A 19,725-nucleotide genomic window follows, 5' to 3' on the forward strand; every position below is an offset into this window, starting at 1 on the left:
CTAGGTCCCCACAGTATGAGGAGCTGCGGCTGACTGCCGGGAACCACTATGACAACCTTCGCAACCGCAAGAACGAGATCCTGGAAATGAACAAGTTGATCCAGCGGCTGCAGCAAGAAATTGAGAATGTCAAAGCCCAGGTGAGGCCAGAAAGACCTTGTTATGAGGGCCCATTCCAGGATGACCCACTGCCTGATCATGCGGGGTGGGTCCACCCTCCCCGGAAGTGCTGTTGAAGAGGGAGTAAACTTATGCTGCCTCGATTAAGAGGGTGAAGACCTTTCTATAAAAGAGCTGACCAGCCACAGGAGGAGCAACCTCAGGAAATGGCAAGGTCTCCCAGAAGCCAAGCGACTTATCGTCAAAACTGAAATAGCAAGTAGATCAGTAGATGGGAGCATAGAAAAGAGGGTCTCCACGGTCTCTTTTAAGCCAAAGACTATAATTCTATGATCTTGAAAGTCAAAGTGACTCTGCAGAGTTCATAAAATCAGATACATTTTGTTCTCCTAGGTTAGTGAAGACTAGTCAGACACTTAAAATCTATTAGCTCTGAAGAAATTTCTAAGAGAAACTCTCAGGTCTTCTTGAGGTTTTGTAGACAGGAGAACTGGTCCCAGTCCCCCAGATGAACTAGAGGTCACCATCCTAGGATGAAACCCATAGCAGATTTGAATCTGCCATGTAACCAAGACTGTAGGAAAATCTGACTCTTCACCCGGTGTCTCTCTTTCACTCTGACACTACTACCATACTCACCACACTTCTGACACCAGATATACGGGTTTTTCCCACACCAATCAATTCTGCGGCACCAGTTGGGAATAGCATCAGATCCCACAGGTTAAGGGCTGTTCCACAAGACTGCCCCACTTCAGATGCCAATCACAAGTCAAGGCTGTCACCTGAGCTTCTGACCAATCTGCTGCAAATTAGAACCCCCTCCTTGGGTTCGATTAATTTGCTAGAGCGGCTCATAGAACTCGGGAAAACAGTTTACTTACTGTTCACCAGCTTGTTATAAAAGGATATGATAAAGGATACAGATGAACATCAGATGGGAGCAATGAGTAAGGCAAGGCATGGGCAGAGGGGCGCCAAACTTCAGTGCCTTCTGGGCGCACCAGTCAACATCCACGCACGTTCACCCACCTGGAAGCTCTCCAAACCCTATTGGGCTTTGACAGAGGCTTCCTCACATGGGCATGATTAATCATTAACTCCATTCCAGCCCATGTCCCCTCCCTGGAGTATAGGGTGCAGGGCTGAAAATCCCAAGCTTCTAATCATGGCTTGGTCTTTCTGGTGACCAGTCCCCATCCGAGTTATCCAGGAGCCCACCCAGAGTCACCTCATGAGAACAAAAGACATTGCTATCACCAAGGAAATTCCAGGGGATTTAGGAAATCTGTGTCAGGAACTGGGGTCAAAGATCAAATATTAGAACCAAAGATGCTTCTAGTGCTCTTATCGCTTAGAAAATTACAAGGGTTTTAGGAGCTCTATGCCAGAAACAAGAGGCAGAGACCAATATATATAAATGTATTTTCTATTACCTCACAATGACCATGTTTTCTCTGTTGTTCTGACAGTCAACCTAAGGCTCCAGGGGCCCCCCATAATGCCTTCTGTGCCCTCTCCCCCAGCGCTGCAAACTAGAGGCTGCAGTGACCCAGGCGGAGCAGCAGGGTGAGGCAGCCCTCAACGATGCCAAGTGCAAGCTGGCGGGGCTGGAGGAGGCCCTGCAGAAGGCCAAGCAGGACATGGCCTGCCTGCTCAAGGAGTACCAGGAAGTGATGAACTCAAAGCTGGGCCTGGACATCGAGATCGCCACCTACAGGCGCCTGCTGGAGGGCGAAGAGCACAGGTTAGTCAAGCATGAGCGCCAAGTGTGTATGTTCTCCTGCCCTCTGGTTACTGCTGCTGCCCCTGCTCATCTCGCAGTCATGGAAAATCCAGAACAGCATATAGTCGCAGACCCTCCTCATGAACAAGACCCGTGGTGCAGGCAGAAGAAAGGGGGTGTTGCACACCAATCAGACTCGTTCTCTTTGATGCAGTTACTTCATGTCTTCTTTTTCCTCTCACCCCAGGCTGTGCGAAGGCATTGGGCCGGTGAATATCTGTGAGTAATGAGCACTCCCCAAGGGCTCTGGGGTTGTGGGGGCTGATGAACCCAACATAGGCCACAGCACCCCTGCCCAGACCTCAGCATGCTTCCCCACCGCAAAGGAGGACTTCTGTCCACTGAGAGCTCCTGGTCAGAGGGAGAAATCTCCTGCAGGGCTACCTAAGTCTTTGGGAGTCAGAATGAGGAGCAGATATGCATGGTGGCTCCAGTGCTTCAGGGCCTAGAAACTGCAATGAACCATACTGACAAGGGGAAGCTTTTCTGGAGAAAGTGGATTTGAAGTAGACACTGAGTAGACACAAGTAGACACTGAGAAAGGGTGAAGCAGAAGCCAAGGCTCTAGGCAAAGAAGGGAGGCACGTGGGTACCCAGTAAGCACTTTGTGGCTAGGGTGGGAGACATGGAAGTTAGTAATTGGGGCAGGGGGCCCTTAGAGGTGAGTGGCTGCAGGTAGGGGGCACAGCCTGGCTAAGACAGTTCAGGGCAATGCCCTTAGAGCCACACAGGGCCCTGAGCATCCCTTCTTGTTCCCACAGCTGTGAGCAGCTCAAAAGGTGCTGTCTTGTACGAGCCATGTGTGGTCAGCACGCCCATGCTGAGGACCGAGTATTGCCCAGGGGGCACCGCTGTCCTCAAGAGCAGTGGGGGCTGCAGTGTTGTGGGCACCGGTGAACTCTACGTCCCCTGTGAGCCCCAGGGGCTCCTGGGCTTCCGGAGCGGGCAGAGCTCCAGCATGAAGCTAGGGGCTGGGGGTAGCTCTTCCTGCCACAAGTGTTAGCACCACCCTAGAGGCTGGAAGCCCAGGGGACAGTGCACCAGCCCCCCGCCTGGATGTTGCCCAGCCTACCAGGGCAGAAGCCCAGGAGATTCCAAAACCCCATCTTCCTGTACTGACCTCAGGTTTCCTTTGGGTTTTCACTGGAAGCCGTTCCTCTGGTTCATCCATATCTTCTAGTCACTATTCACTTAGCTGTATGCAGACTCTGAGCTACGCACTGGGGTGGGAGTAGTATGCAAAGAAAGAGAATGCATTGCCTGTTTCCCCTGGACTGCCAACAGTTAGGCCCTAGAGTGGCCAAGAGAATGACAACAGCCACCAACCACTTCTCTTCCAGATGAGAAGCCCAAATGGGCACATCACTGATGTTCTGCTTTGTGGATTATCTCACAGACGTTTCCCCACCAAGTTAGCCTCCCCTGACCCCTGGAGGTTCCCCATCTCCCTCACCTCTAATTCTCATGCACTTAAGAAAAGCGAATTTCTTTTAACACCCACCTAAAACATTCACTATTACAAATGTCCAAAGGAGACATTCCAAAACCCCATTCTGAATTCTGAAGCCACAGGCCAGGATTTCAGGATCACTTAGGACCTGTTCATGGTCCTCTCAGTTAGCACACAGAATAAACAGGTGGCGGTAGATTTACCTGCTCAGAGGTGTTGAACTCACACTATGAAAATATGTCCTTTTCCTGAGATCATATTGGCCAACTGAAGATAGAAACACGCCTAGAACAAAGGCGAGGGGACATGGAATAATCTGGACAGAGGGACAATCAAGACCTGACATTATTTGCTCAATGGACTCAAGCCCCACCCCCACCTTCTGTACATAGCTATGCAATTCCTGCTCCCTCTCTCTACTTCTTCTTGCTTTGGGTCTGATATGAAACTGTTTTTCTGGCCACAGTGATGTGGGATTACCTCAGCAGACTTAAAGGCTCTGGTTCAGAGTTTGGGAGGGAGGGAAAGGTGCTAGGCTGGTCCCATCCACACCGCTGCCCCCCCCCAGGCCCCACCCCTACTGCTGCATCTGCAGAAGCCCTGTCCTCCCAGGGATCCTATCTGTGCCAAGAGTCCCTGGGCTTGTCTGTTCCCAATAAACTTACTGGTCATAGGCTATAGGAATCAGGATTATTCAACCTGCTCTGTGGGGTAAGAAAGGAGGAATCTCTTGTGAGCAGCCTTTGGGGGCTGGAGGCTGAGGGGCCTGGGAGTGGAAATAAAGGTTATTACACAAATGGAAAAACTACATATGAATGATTTGTAAGTGGCGTGTGGAATCAACGTGGATCCATTCAAACTGCACTTAAAAACTACACATCACACCCCAATAGTTTACGAGTCACTTGTCACATTAAAAACCACATGCCTATTGCACATAAGCCTTCTCATCATGCAGTCCCGTGCACATAGCCTAGAGAAAGTTCTTGGGGTTCCCTATCGTGTAGCAGCATCCAAGCCCTGAGCTCTGCCTCCCCATCCTGGACCCAGTCTCACTGCAGGACATCCGCAACCTGGGAAAGCAGTGAAGATGGATGGCAGCCCAGCCAGGGAGGGGAAACCTCTAGTCTCTTCTCCTTCTTAGAAGCCCCAAGATCTGCAGATGAGACTTGATAGCAGCAGTTCCACCCTCTGTGGGGCCATGATACCCTCCCTGTTGCCTCACTGATCCCCTGAAACAACTCCCCCACCACAAACTCCCCCTTGTGATCCCCTCTCCTGAGCACTGGGGTGCAGCTCCCCTTCCACCACAGCCTCACACAGAGCATCTACTCTATGTCAAGCCCTGCATGAGAAGCTGATGATGCAGAGGTGACTAAGACACCCTCTGAGCCCTGGAGGAACTCTTGACCTCACAGAAGAGTCATTAATGAGAGCCAGGAAGTATGGGAGGACTGAGAAAAACCAGCTCACGATTTTGCCCACAAAGGAGTTAGAGAAAGATTCACAGAGAAGATTGTAAGGACAGAGTCTAAACGGAAGTCTAGGGTTACGGAATTGTGGGCAGCAAATTCGAAAGAACCCATTCATTCATTCGTTCACTCAATATGTATTTATCAAGCACCTGCTATGCATCAGGACACCCAGGGGCTGGTGACATGGTGGTGAACAAAGAAGCCCCAGCCAGGGCCGACTTACCCAGTAGGCACAGTAGACACAGTACCTAGAGCCCATTATAAGAGCTGTAAACTGGCGCAGACACTTTGAAAAACAGTCTACAGGTACTCAAATATTAAACACAGAGCAACCATGTGACTCAGCAATTCTTCTCCTAGGTATATACTCAGGGAAAATAAAAATACATGTCCACACAAAAACGTGTACGTGGATGTTCATAGCAGTACTATTCACGAGACAAAAAGTGGAAACAACTCAAACGTCCATCAACAAACAAATGAATAATCAAAATGTGGCCTATCCATACAATGGAATGTTATTCAGTCATCAAAAGGAATGAAGTACTGATACATGCTGCAACATGGATGAACCTCGAAGACTTTGTGGTAGGTAAAAGAAGTCAGATACAAAGACCACATAGTGTATGATTTCCTTCATATGAAAGTCCCGAATATAGAAATCTATAGCGACAGAAAGAAGATTAGTGGTTGCTTAGGTCTGGAGGGAGGAGAAGAAGATGGAGTTGGGGGTGTATGTGAGAGCTAAAGTTTTCTTTATGAGGTGACGAAAATGTTCTAAAATTGACTGTTATGATGGTTCCACATATATAGGAAAATACTAAAATCACTGACTTATGCATTTTAAATGAATGAATGATATAGTATGTGAAATATATCTCAATAATGACTAGCAGGGAATACACCACTGGAGCAGGCCATTACAGATGTGAGCACTGTTGCGAAGGGAGTCCCACCCTACTCATAGACCTCAGGAAGGTCCCCAGGAGGAGGGGCAGGCAAGCTGGATCCTGAGGGACAGCAGAACTCAGGGGAGGGAGGCACAGAAGGGTGTTCCAGGATGAGGCATCAGCAGCTATGAGCCAGAGAGTCTGTGATTCAGAGATGCACATCCACACACGGAAAAGGAGGGGACAGAACAATGGAGCCACACAGCCTCAGTTCCCAGTTGAAGTCCTGTCACTCTGGAGCCAGCTAAGCTCCTTGCTGATTAATAACTCAAAGCTCTCAAAACTACAGGGACTCTCTGATCTGAGAAATTCCAAGAGACCACACACCTCTATCCCATAGATGAGTGTTTGAGGCCCAGGAAACACCCCATTAAAATAAAAGAAGAGAGAGAGAACAGATTCCCCCGGCCTCACTGTGAAGTGGGCTTGGGCTTGGTGACCATCCCTTTGGGGCTTCTCACTCAAGTGTGCGCAGGCCCCTGGGAAGAGGAGGCTGTCTGGAACCATCCACTAGGCACGACTCAACCCAGTAGTGGGGTCATCCCAGCTCAGAAGCCTGGGCATGCCTCCCCCGGAACTTCTACCAGGGGATCCCCCTTACTAATGTGAGCAGTGTCCCCTTCTCCCTTCTTCCCCAGGGAGGAGATAACTCAACGCAGGTAGGACAAAAGTGCCTCCTGGTGGTTACCCAGCGACTCACATTCTATTCACTCGGCCAAATACCTCCTGAGCTTCTCCCTGGGCTAGCCTCACAGAGTGCTGGGGTGGAGACAGGATCAGGCCTTGGACCCCTGCCCCCAGGGAGGAAGGGAGACCTGCCTTCGTGAAGCCAGAGGCTCACTGCAGTCTACTCTCCTCAGGACTCCAGATCAGTCCCTTGTAGAGCACGCGCCATGAGGACTGGTGGGAAACTACCCGAAGAGGCCTGGGGCAGGCAGGCAGGCCCAGAATGGAGCTCCTTGTGTCTGTGTCTGTGTCTGTCTCTCTAGAATGTCTCTCACCAGAGCCCTCTCTTCTCCCCACAAGGCTCTTCCTTGCCCCCCGCCCCGCCCCCTCCCTCAGGTGCCGGCTGCCTCTGCCCCCAAAGACACTTGTCTCTCCAAGGTCCTTTCCTCATCCTAGTCGCATTAGTGGCTGCAGTGCATTCACTACTGCCACCCTCTGCCGGGGATTGGATCGGGGAAGATGGTTTCAGAAATGGCCCTGTAAACGGAGGAGGAGAAACTTAGGACTGCTGAGTCTGATAGAAGGAAGAGAGCCGGTTGCCAGCCATCTCAGCACCTAAATGCAATGCTGGGCACACATCAGCACCCAGTAAAGGTTTATTGAAGCAAACTGACCTTATGCCTACGAGATGCAATATTTCCACCCTGGACAGATGAAGCTGAGTGAGCAATGTGAGGAATTTGGATTAAACCTGAAAAAATCATACTGTGTGGAAGGGCGGGATGGGCCCAAACGAGAAGGGTGCTTTATCTCTTCTAGGAGGTGTTTAGAATCCATCTCAAAATGTCATTAGTCTAAGAGGGTAGAAGGGTGAAAGGCCCAGGCAGGGGTGCATTCAGCCTCTCCTGCCATCTCCCTCCTTCTGCTGGGGAACTCCTGAGCCTCCCTCCCCACAGGGCAGGTCTCAGCATGAGCACTTCCCAGCAAAGGCCTCTCTCTAGCACAGACTTGTCCGCAGGCAAAACGGAAACACTTTGTAGAAGGCGGCTTTTAGCAAAGACTTCTCAGCATCTGGGATTTCCTTGTCACCCTTCTTCCCTCCCTCTGGTGCGCCAGCACACACACACACACACACACACACACACACACACACACACCACGGTGTGCTCACAGTTCCCAGGCCCTGCTCAGTCTATCAGGATAGGCCCCTCTCCCCAACCCCTCAAACACCACCGCCCTCAACAGTTCTCCCTCCTCTCCACTGCACAGATAGCATCTCCATGAGCAAGCAATCATCCTACAGCAGCATAATGAGGTGCTGTGGCCAGCTCAGCCAGCAGATCTTGGGATTACATCCAGGCCCACTGACAGCAATAAGAAGAAACTGTCAGAGCAGCAAAACCTCAGGCCACCTCCCTCCTCCTCTCTTCATCTACTACCCCTTAAAAATGACGGAGGGTTATGTTATGCATCGTCTGGTGAAATAATGCCTCAGAACTATAAACTGCTGATGGTGTCAGCTCATCTCAAAATAGGGGTTATGCTTGACTGGTTCCAATTACCCCCACCTCACCCGGCGTGGTCAGGGTTGGAGGAAGCTGAGCCCAGACGCGGGACAGCCCCAAGACTGGCTGATGGGGTAATGAATGCCTGCCGGAGTGGGAAGGGAGTGGAGTGCTACATAGGAACAGGGATGACTGCTTAGAAGTGAAGGGAGGATTGTGTAAGAGAGAGGGAAAGGTGCAGAAGAAAAAAGAGGGAGGGAGGAAGGGAAGAAAGACAGCAGGGGGGAAAAATGGGTGACAATAACCACGCAGTGTACACCTCAAACACTTTCACATGTAATCCTCATAGCAGTGGGAAGTAGGAATCATTCCATTTTACAGATAAGGAAGCTGCAGTTTAGAAAAGTTAAACGATTTCCCCCAGGTCACTCATATAAAACAGACGGAGTGTGTTTGCTGACTAGCAATTTACAGTGGCAATAAAAAGCTGACCAACTTTTAGTTGGTTGTATTGTTGCATAACACAAGTTCTCTACAGACAAGCACCCCTTATCACCTGGCCCCTGCCAGAGCAGAACCCTGCCATGACCCTGTGCTAGGCGCACACAGTCCAAGGTCACACTGCTGGCAGATGGCAACACTGGGACTGAACCTAAGGTCCATCTAACTCTAAGGGTTGTGTCAAGTCTTCTGTCCTGGGCCCGGCACACTTGCTGGTGCTCTTTATGCCATCCCTCCTGCTCCCCTCCCCCTTTCATGTCCACGGGAGTTCACTGGTCCTCTTCCAGACTCCTGGAACCCCCTATTCAGCCTAGGAGGAGGGGGGCTGCCTTACCCTCCAAGCGCCAGACTCACACCCCAAGAGGCTGGAGCTGGAGTGCAAACTGGGTTAGTTCCCCTGCAAACACTTGAGTTTCTGCACCACAATCATCTCCAGGGCCATTGCTGTCCATTTGGAAACCTGGAATCTCCTTCTGAAATATCTGCAAAACCAGATGCCTATATTCCTCTTTCTTTTACACCCTGCTCTCTCCTCCCATTTTTTCTCCTGCTTTACATTTTTGTGGTGTAGCCATTCATTCAACAAAACTATATAACATGCTTAACATGTGCTCTACTCTACTAAGCATAGGGGGCACAGAGAAGAGCAAAACGTGCAATAGTGCCTGCCTCCTGGAGCTTTATTCCAGCCAAGGACGACAGTCGATGAACAAGCAAATCCATATAGGAGAGGACCTCAGATGGTAAGGACTGCTAAGGGAAAGAGGAAACCAGGACGGGGGACAGGGAGTATATGGGGAGAAAGAGTTTTAAATAGGGAGCGATCTATAATCAAAGACCTGGAAGAGTTGAGGAACTGGCCATGTAGGTATTTGATTTAAAAAGTTCCCGGCTGAGAAAACAGCAAGTAAAGAAGTGTGTGAGACAGGAGTTTTTCTGCCTGTGTGATGGACAACCAGGAGGCCAGGGTGGCTGGAGCAGGGAGAGCAGTAGGACAGAAAGAGGGTGATGAGGTCAGTGAAAGGGAGAGCATACTATGTAGAGTCCTGCATGGCACTTACTCTGAGTAGGATGGGAAACCATTAGAGAGGTTTGAGCATAAAAGTAGCATGATCGAACATGTTTTTAAAGGATCACTGACTGTGTTAAGAAAAGATTGAAGAGGCAAAGGAGGACACAGGAAGACTAGCTGGAAGGACACGTCAGTAGACTCCGTGAGAAGTAATGGGCTTGGACCAATGGTGGCAGTGGTAGTGGTGAGAAGTAGTAAGAATTCAGATACATTATGAAGGTAGGATTTGCCAATGGATTGAATGCAGGATATGGAGAAAATACAGGATGATTCCCAGATTTGAGACCTGAGCTACTGTAGTGATAGTGAGCCTAGCAAGTGGAACATATTTAGTAAGAACCTTTGGGAGAACGGTCTTGGATATATTAAAGTTGAGATGCCTCTTTGATATCTAAATAGAGACACTGATAAAAACATACATGTAGGGCAGGTCTCAGCATGAGCACTTCCCAGCATAGGCCTCTCTCTAGCACAGACTTGTCCGCAGGCAAAACGGAAACACTTTGTAGAAGGCGGCTTTTAGCAAAGACTTCTCAGCATCTGGGATTTCCTTGTCACCCTTCTTCCCTCCCTCTGGTGCGCCAGCACACACACACACACACACACACACACACACACACACACACCACGGTGTGCTCACAGTTCCCAGGCCCTGCTCAGTCTATCAGGATAGGCCCCTCTCCCCAACCCCTCAAACACCACCGCCCTCAACAGTTCTCCCTCCTCTCCACTGCACAGATAGCATCTCCATGAGCAAGCAATCATCCTACAGCAGCATAATGAGGTGCTGTGGCCAGCTCAGCCAGCAGATCTTGGGATTACATCCAGGCCCACTGACAGCAATAAGAAGAAACTGTCAGAGCAGCAAAACCTCAGGCCACCTCCCTCCTCCTCTCTTCATCTACTACCCCTTAAAAATGACGGAGGGTTATGTTATGCATCGTCTGGTGAAATAATGCCTCAGAACTATAAACTGCTGATGGTGTCAGCTCATCTCAAAATAGGGGTTATGCTTGACTGGTTCCAATTACCCCCACCTCACCCGGCGTGGTCAGGGTTGGAGGAAGCTGAGCCCAGACGCGGGACAGCCCCAAGACTGGCTGATGGGGTAATGAATGCCTGCCGGAGTGGGAAGGGAGTGGAGTGCTACATAGGAACAGGGATGACTGCTTAGAAGTGAAGGGAGGATTGTGTAAGAGAGAGGGAAAGGTGCAGAAGAAAAAAGAGGGAGGGAGGAAGGGAAGAAAGACAGCAGGGGGGAAAAATGGGTGACAATAACCACGCAGTGTACACCTCAAACACTTTCACATGTAATCCTCATAGCAGTGGGAAGTAGGAATCATTCCATTTTACAGATAAGGAAGCTGCAGTTTAGAAAAGTTAAACGATTTCCCCCAGGTCACTCATATAAAACAGACGGAGTGTGTTTGCTGACTAGCAATTTACAGTGGCAATAAAAAGCTGACCAACTTTTAGTTGGTTGTATTGTTGCATAACACAAGTTCTCTACAGACAAGCACCCCTTATCACCTGGCCCCTGCCAGAGCAGAACCCTGCCATGACCCTGTGCTAGGCGCACACAGTCCAAGGTCACACTGCTGGCAGATGGCAACACTGGGACTGAACCTAAGGTCCATCTAACTCTAAGGGTTGTGTCAAGTCTTCTGTCCTGGGCCCGGCACACTTGCTGGTGCTCTTTATGCCATCCCTCCTGCTCCCCTCCCCCTTTCATGTCCACGGGAGTTCACTGGTCCTCTTCCAGACTCCTGGAACCCCCTATTCAGCCTAGGAGGAGGGGGGCTGCCTTACCCTCCAAGCGCCAGACTCACACCCCAAGAGGCTGGAGCTGGAGTGCAAACTGGGTTAGTTCCCCTGCAAACACTTGAGTTTCTGCACCACAATCATCTCCAGGGCCATTGCTGTCCATTTGGAAACCTGGAATCTCCTTCCGAAATATCTGCAAAACCAGATGCCTATATTCCTCTTTCTTTTATACCCTGCTCTCTCCTCCCATTTTTTCTCCTGCTTTACATTTTTGTGGTGTAGCCATTCATTCAACAAAACTATATAACATGCTTAACATGTGCTCTACTCTACTAAGCATAGGGGGCACAGAGAAGAGCAAAACGTGCAATAGTGCCTGCCTCCGGAAGCTGTATTCCAGCCAAGGACGACAGTCGATGAACAAGCAAATCCATATAGGAGAGGACCTCAGATGGTAAGGACTGCTAAGGGAAAGAGGAAACCAGGACGGGGGACAGGGAGTATATGGGGAGAAAGAGTTTTAAATAGGGAGCCATCTGTAATCAAAGACCTAGAAGAGTTGAGGAACTGGCCATGTAGGTATTTGATTTAAAAAGTTCCCGGCTGAGAAAACAGCAAGTAAAGAAGTGTGTGAGACAGGAGTTTTTCTGCCTGTGTGATGGACAACCAGGAGGCCAGGGTGGCTGGAGCAGGGAGAGCAGTAGGACAGAAAGAGGGTGATGAGGTCAGTGAAAGGGAGAGCATACTATGTAGAGTCCTGCATGGCACTTACTCTGAGTAGGATGGGAAACCATTAGAGAGGTTTGAGCATAAAAGTAGCATGATCGAACATGTTTTTAAAGGATCACTGACTGTGTTAAGAAAAGATTGAAGAGGCAAAGGAGGACACAGGAAGACTAGCTGGAAGGACACGTCAGTAGACTCCGTGAGAAGTAATGGGCTTGGACCGATGGTGGCAGTGGTAGTGGTGAGAAGTAGTAAGAATTCAGATACATTATGAAGGTAGGATTTGCCAATGGATTGAATGCAGGATATGGAGAAAATACAGGATGATTCCCAGATTTGAGACCTGAGCTACTGTAGTGATAGTGAGCCTAGCAAGTGGAACATATTTAGTAAGAACCTTTGGGAGAACGGTCTTGGATATATTAAAGTTGAGATGCCTCTTTGATATCTAAATAGAGACACTGATAAAAACATACATGTAGAGCGCAGAGAGGAAGTTTAGGATAAAGATATGCCTTGGCAGCCATGAATGGATAGATAGTATCTAAAGTCATGAGGATGTGTGATGTCACCAAAGGAATGAGTATAGATAAAGATGAGAAAGGGCACAAGGGATGAGTCAGGGTGCTGCGCTGTCAAGAGGTTGGGGATATGAAGAGGAACTTGCTAAGAAGACTGACGAGAAGCAGCCATTAATGCGGCAAGAAGATCAGGAGAGTGTGGTATCTGGAAACCAAAAGAAGAAAGTGTTTCCGGGAAAAGGGAATAACTGGCCATGTCAAATACTGCTGATAACTCAAGTTAAATGAGGGCTGAGAACAGAGCACTGAATTTAGCAATGTGGAGGTCACTGGTAATCTTCACAAGAGGTATTCTCTTGTTATTATTTTTCTTCTTCTCCTATTAGTCATATATATACCTGACAGCTGGGTCTATGGAAAATAGTAGTAAACTAGGAATAGAGGGGCACTTCCTCAACTTCATAAAGAATATCTACAAAAACCTACAGCTAACATCATACTTAATGACAAGAAACTTGAAGCTTTCCCACTAAAATCAGGAATAAGACAAAGATGTCCCCTTTCACCACTGCTTTTTGACATTATCCTAGAAGTCATAGCTAATACAATAAGACAAGAAAAGGAAATAAAACATATAGAGATTGAGAAAGGAGGAAATAGTGAAGACCTGACTTGCGTAACTTGAGTCAAAAGCACACATCCTCTTCCAAGTAGAATCCCAAGCATCCAAAAAAATACTGGTGTCCAGTTAAGTACAAGTTCCCCCAGGCACAGGACAGGTAAGGCACATCATGTCACTTGCTCAAATAGAAAAGGTAAACACCTGTCTCTGAGTCCTGAAATATCTGCAATATCGATAACAATGACAACAATATCCAGTTGTTTAGAACTTTTCATTTTTCTATCTTGATGCTTATTGCTTTGTGTGTCTCTATCCTAGCCTAAGTTTCATCAATAATTCAAGGAACCTGCACACACAGGGCTATAGATGAGCCCTAATGTGTATTAAGAGGGCTCAAAATCATGTTGATAACTTTCCACACAGATACATGGCTAAATTATTGGCATGCTTTGGCTTCAAATTAGGCCACAAAAGTGTTGACTGGTGGAAGTCCTCAAGATTCATCTTCCCCACCAGATTCATCTGAGGATAGAGACTGTCTTTTTTTTTTTTTAAATCTCTGTATCCTTAGTACCAAGCACACTAGCTGAGACAGAGTAGGCACCTAATAATTGTTGAGTGAATGAATGAATCTTCTTTGAGTGTCTCTAATCAGACATGTGTCTACACTAACCCAAATGAGCTTTAATGAAGATTGAATTCTTATGTAAACAGCCAAACCGGATCATGGAGGATAGCTAAAACCCTGCAAAAGGGTTTTGCACTATTTAATCCATCTACATAGATGCAATAAACTGTATTCTGGCCATATAATTTCTTACTTGGAGCTCTGAAAATCCTGTCTCTCTTCCACAGACCTCCATTATTCCTCCAGGAGGTTATGTCTATATAGATGCATCACTTGCGAGCCTCTTGCCGGAGCTGTCACCATTCTAACTTTCTGGTGGTTAGCCACAACTTGCAGTGAAAAAGTCTATTGGATTTATGACCAAGGCAAATTAATGTCCCCGTAATGGCAATTGTAGTGGACTTGTGGGGAAAAAATAAGACCATAATGTTTATGTGTTTATGTGTTTTTAATGTTTATGGGTTGATGTTATAGCCCCGGTCCTCAGAATAGGTGTGTCTGAATTAGCTCATTACTAAGGAGGTTACAGGCATGAAGAATTTCTGCTAACTACCCAAGCTCATAAATGCCTCCAAATGGCTTTTTTCCACTTTTATGGGGCCAATCCTCAGATCCCCACACACATAAAAGGAGTTAGAGGGATCCACTAGCCTCAGAGGGACTCCCAGCTCCAGCTCGCCCCACTCTGCAATTGCTGCTTTGCTCTCGCCCAGGAAACCATCATGTCTTGCCGCTCCTACCAAGTCAGCTCTGGTCGCCATGTGGGCAACTTCAGCTCTTGCTCAGCAGCGGCCCCGCAGAACCTAAACCGCTTCCGGGCAAGCTCTGTCTCCTGCCGGAGTGGGCCCAGCTTCCGGGGCCTTGGTGGCTTTGGTAGTCGGAGCGTCATCACCTATGGATCATGCTCACCCCGGACAGCAGCTGTGTGCCCTCGCCCTGTCCGCTGTGGAGCTGGCTTTGGTGCTAGCAGTGGGATGGCCTTTGGCTTTGGTGCTGGGTGTGGTGCTAATCTAGGGTTTGGGGCCGGCAGTGGTGTTGGTCTGGGATTTGGAGCCACCAGTAGGCTTGGCTATGGCTTCGGTGGCCCCGGCTTTGGCTACAGAGTTGGAGGAGTTGGAGTCTCAGCAACCCCATCTATCACACCAGTGACTGTTAACCAGAGCCTGCTGACCCCCCTCAACCTGGAGATTGACCCCAATGCTCAGAGAGTGAAGAAGGATGAGAAAGAGCAAATCAAGACACTCAACAACAAATTCGCCTCCTTCATTGACAAGGTACCTATGACAACTGAATCTCTGGGTCTGGGATGATGAGAGCTGAAATGCATTCAGGTGTTCTTTTCCTTAAGAAGAAAAGGCCCAGGCCTAGGGCATTGACACCCAGATCCTTCAAGTGTGAACCAAAGGCATTGTGGTATGATCTCCCAGTCACTCTGCTGCAGAGCAAGGACAAGCCTGAGGAGTACTGCATGGTGGGGTAGACTAACATACTGGTTATGTCTTCTGGAGGAAAGAGGAACATCCAGCCAAATCTGAGGGCATCTGGACAAACTAAAACCTACCACCTAGTCACTTAAAAATATCCCCCAAACAGGCTAGAAACAATAGGACTTCAGCCAGGTGTTGACTGGTAGAAGTTTAAAATGTTTTATCCTTTGAGATCCTCACGCTCTCTGAAGTTTTCGTAGTTCCTGAGGCTGAATTACCACATCTGTTCAGGCTTAGGAAAGTAGAGAATGGAGTTGAGTAATTTTTGTAAAAAACAAGCAAAGAACTCATACCTCCCAAGTGGGTTATCCGATTCAGCCTAGGTGCCTAGATTGAGAAAAATAGTGGAGAACGACCATAGGTAGTCATTGATATTCAGGATGATGAGGGGAATAATGCTGTGGAACTGACATCCCACCAACCATGTCTTCATGGAGTGGGAAGGCTCTGATTGTGTCTGAGCTTGGAAACTCACTTCTACGAGCTTCCGTTTCCTCATCTAAAATAAGGGGTTGGAGCAAATGATCACTGAGTTCTCCTCCAGCTCTGTAAGTCTCAGTTGATGAAATATCTGGGATGGTGGGTATGACTGACCTGAGAATTCCCACATCCTAATGCCATATTCCACCCCAAGTGTACTTTACTCTGCTCCTCATTTCCTGCCAGGGATGGCTGACTTCAGTTTTTAGATATAGACAAACCCCAACTCAAGCAGAGTCAATCTTTCCAACTTCCCAGTGAACCAGCTTACACCTTTCGCAGAGGATAGAAGGAGAAATGGTACTGAAGTAGTTTGGTTCAAAAGTCTTTGTTTGTAGCTGAGCCTGGCTGAGCATGAGAAGGTCACAGACCTGCTCTTCCAGGTTCTACCGAATTAGAGGAGGAATGAAAGTCAACAGAAGAGAGAACGACGTCACCGCAAGGTTGAGAGCCGTGTCTGGCCATCTGAAGAACTGGTCAACTCTGTCAAACACTTCGATTGCCTTTTCTGTGCCCCTGTGGATTTAGGTGCGGTTCCTGGAACAGCAGAATAAACTTCTAGAAACCAAGTGGAACTTCCTCCAAGAGCAGAAATGTGCCAAGAGCAACTTGGAGCCCCTCTTCGAGAACTACATCACCAACCTGCGGAGGCAGCTGGATATAGCAAACAGCGACCGGGCCCGGCTGGAAGCTGAGAGGAACCAAATGCAGGATGTCCTTGAGGGTTTCAAGAAGAAGTGAGTGGCATCTGGACTGCACTGACCAAGGATGGGCATGAGCAGGTTGCCAAAGCAGCAGCCAAGCTCAGATGAGAGCAGCTGGAAAGAACAGGGTTGAATGTTGGTTTAAAAATACAGCCTGGAGACAGAAGTGGGGGGCAGTGATATGTAAGGGAGCAGGAGGAGGCTGTCCATGGAACCTGAGGAAAAAGGAGACTGAATTGGGCATGGTTTCTCCTTAATCCTGCCTGTGGGAATGGGTGAGTTGGCCCCAGAAAAAGGAGCCCTCTGGTTTTGAGAACAGTGCCCAGATTTAGCAACAAGCTGGGTCCTACTACCTCTATGGTAAAATGCAATGGCCCTAAATCTTTTCCAGCAGAAGAGCTTAGCAATGGGCCAGCTTTTCAGACCCCACATCCAATTTGAGAAATTAAAAGGGATTTGGAGAAACTGAAGGTCACTGGCTCATATAAGGTCTTAAAGAAAGAACAGAATGTCTGAGTGCATGTATGTGGCAACAGAGAGCCATGCTCCTGGATGGAGCAGCGAGGAAGTTGGAAGTCATTGGCTCTCAGTTCAGAATGAAAACTCACCCTCTTAATTCTTACCATTCAGGTATGAAGAGGAGGTGGGATTCCGGGCCAGCGCTGAGAATGAGTTTGTGGCTCTTAAGAAGGTAAGGGAGAGTAACAGGTCCAGGCAAACTTCTCCAGATAGGCAAATGTTCTCAAGACCCTACCACCAGGAAACTGCCCAGGCAGCCCTGTGGAGTCTGGGACCACTCATACAGAGTGAGACCCCCTAAGGTCACAACAGGCTCCCTCCAAAGTTCTGATTTAGCCTCAGATGATTTAGAATTGGTTAAATTATTTAGGTGGCCTTTTAAGAGTCTTGGATTATCCAAAGTCTCCTTGCCTCTAAATAAACTTCAGGAAAGGTCCAGCAACCCCAGGGGAGTTTTATGTTGCAGTAGGGAGAAGAATAATAGTCACTAAGCTGTGTTTCCATCCGATGACTTTATCACACACCTCTCAACCTTGGCTTGGCTCTGAGGGGATTGGTCTGATCTTCCCACCCATCTCCAGACTCTGCCACAGTTAAACAGTGCACGAGTAATGAGCATCTTACCCTTTTCTCTTCTATGCAGGATGTGGATGCAGCTTTCTTAAATAAATCTGATCTGGAGACCAATGTGGATACCCTAGTTCAGGAAATTGACTTCCTGAAAACTCTATACATGGCGGTAAGGGCTTATCCCCTCTGAGTCATACAAGATCAGTGCTTGGTCTGGACGCTCTGGGGGCTTCATCTGGATTGACATTTTTTCTAACATTTTGCGTCATACATCTCTCCCCCCTCTAAAATCTATATCCTTTGTATGTTGATATATCTACAAGTGGAGAAGCTAAGGTAAGCAGGCTTCTCATCAGCTGGACTCTGGTCTATGAATAAACTCTTTGGATCTATGTTCTGACCCTTGTTTGGCCAATTCAAAGATTGGGATCAGAGAATGTCACTTGTTATCTTTTTATCAGAAGACTCTGGAAAACTGATTTGCTAGGAGATGTAAGAAAAATTGTGTTTAATCTAATCAGCTCTCTTTTGCTCCATAAGTAGTCTGTTTGGTCTGGTCAGAACCAGCCAGAACTGAATGTCTGGCTCTGGATGGAAATGCTGAAGAAAGCTCCTTCTAGAGTCTTCACCTTGTAGGCTAGTACCAAGCTCCTCAGTTCTATTTAGGACATGGGATATAGAAATTCCTAGACCACCATGTTCTGAAATATCGTCAGCTTTCCATGATCCATGAATGGCACAGCCATTTTGTGAATAATCGAAAGAAAAGTTTAAGCCCTAGTGTGGCTCTCACTCCTCTCCACCAAGTTTTTGGCCCCTATGGTTTTAATATTCACCTAAGCAAGTTAGGGTATTCAAAGGATGCGTCCGAGCATTTAAGAAGGGTTTGAAGTCAACTCGAAATGGTTCTTGGTCATGTCTTTTTCTTTGTCCTTGGTTTGGATGGCCTGCTCCATTGCTTTTTTATGAACAAATGAGCAATGCTTTCTGCTCCTGACACCACATCCTGGGGACCCTGTGGCAGTGTCCCAGCCACCGATGGGACTCTGAGTCCATCTTCCTGAATCTTGCTGATCTTCCAACACAGGAAATCCAGTTGCTGCAGTCGCACATCTCAGAGACATCGGTCATCGTGAAGATGGACAACAGCCGGGACCTGGACTTGGATGGAATCATCACCGAAATTAAGGCCCAGTATGAAGAGGTCGCCAGGCGCAGTCGGGCTGATGCTGAGGCCTGGTACCAGACCAAGGTGAGCAGGAGCGGGCTGGGGAAGGATGTAGGCAACCCTGGCATGAGACTCATGTACAATGAAATGGACCCAGTGGAGATCTGGGGCCCTCAACTCAGCTGGGGCTATGTTCCTGGCCCAACCTTTGAGCCCTTGGAACATCCTTTTATTCCTTCACCAGTACGAAGAAATGCGAGTGACAGCTGGCCAACACTGTGACAACCTGCGTAACACACGGAATGAGATCAATGACCTGACCCGCCTGATCCAGAGGCTGAAGGCAGAGATCGAACATGCCAAGGCTCAGGTGGGCAAAGGAAAGGAGAGAAGAGGCAGAGTCCTGAGCTTTGGGGATCCCCAAGTCTGATGGTGTGAGGGAGACCACAAGGACCCAGAAACAGAGGAATGAAGGGATTAGTCTAGGAAGACTTCCTGGAGGAGGAAAGTGTGGAAAGGAAGGAGAGTCTTCCATATAGAAGAAAAGGCCTGGGGCTGACTTGGAAGGGCAGGTGAGGCAGAAAGAATAGCTTTACTCTCTGGACCTCATGGTTCTTGGAGTGGCAGACATCAGGGAGTACAAAATCAGTGGGAATGGAAACTGAAGCAAAACAATGCTCTGTCCCCTGGTGACATCAAACTACGGAATCACAGTCCCTAGGAAAGCAACCGCCATGGGCTCCATCCCTGGCCTGGCACCAGGCTGTGTCCCCACCAACAGTGGGCAGTGTTTCTGCCCCCACTAAGGATCCCCTAGACCCTGCCAAAGTCCATCTGCAAACTGCCCTCCTTGCAGCGGGCCAAGCTGGAGGCTGCAGTGGCCGAGGCGGAGCAGCAGGGTGAGGCAGCCCTCAACGATGCCAAATGCAAGCTGGCGGACCTGGAGGGCGCCCTGCAGCAGGCTAAGCAGGACATGGCGCGGCAGCTGCGCGAGTACCAGGAGCTCATGAA

General features: G+C 48.5%; 2 protein-coding genes across 2 annotated transcripts in view; both read left to right on the forward strand.

Moving 5' to 3' along the window:
- KRT82 (keratin 82) overlaps positions 1–2,909 on the forward strand; it is a 13,697-nt gene extending 10,788 nt beyond the window's left edge. Inside the window, exons 7-9 of the mRNA XM_011382391.1 lie at positions 1,647–1,867; positions 2,094–2,125; positions 2,668–2,909. Of these exons, the coding sequence (XP_011380693.1) occupies positions 1,647–1,867; positions 2,094–2,125; positions 2,668–2,909 (495 nt within the window). The remainder of the gene's footprint in view (positions 1–1,646; positions 1,868–2,093; positions 2,126–2,667) is intronic.
- Positions 2,910–14,471: 11,562 nt separating this feature from the next.
- The window catches only part of KRT84 (keratin 84), a 9,028-nt gene continuing 3,774 nt past the window's right edge, over positions 14,472–19,725 (forward strand). Inside the window, exons 1-6 of the mRNA XM_011382338.1 lie at positions 14,472–15,060; positions 16,282–16,490; positions 17,088–17,148; positions 17,620–17,715; positions 18,634–18,798; positions 18,959–19,084. Coding sequence (XP_011380640.1) covers positions 14,509–15,060; positions 16,282–16,490; positions 17,088–17,148; positions 17,620–17,715; positions 18,634–18,798; positions 18,959–19,084 — 1,209 coding nt within the window. The 5' untranslated portion in view covers positions 14,472–14,508. The remainder of the gene's footprint in view (positions 15,061–16,281; positions 16,491–17,087; positions 17,149–17,619; positions 17,716–18,633; positions 18,799–18,958; positions 19,085–19,725) is intronic.

Source organism: Pteropus vampyrus, unplaced genomic scaffold (assembly GCF_000151845.1).
Source record: "Pteropus vampyrus isolate Shadow unplaced genomic scaffold, Pvam_2.0 Scaffold471, whole genome shotgun sequence".
Taxonomy (NCBI): Eukaryota; Metazoa; Chordata; class Mammalia; order Chiroptera; family Pteropodidae; genus Pteropus; species Pteropus vampyrus.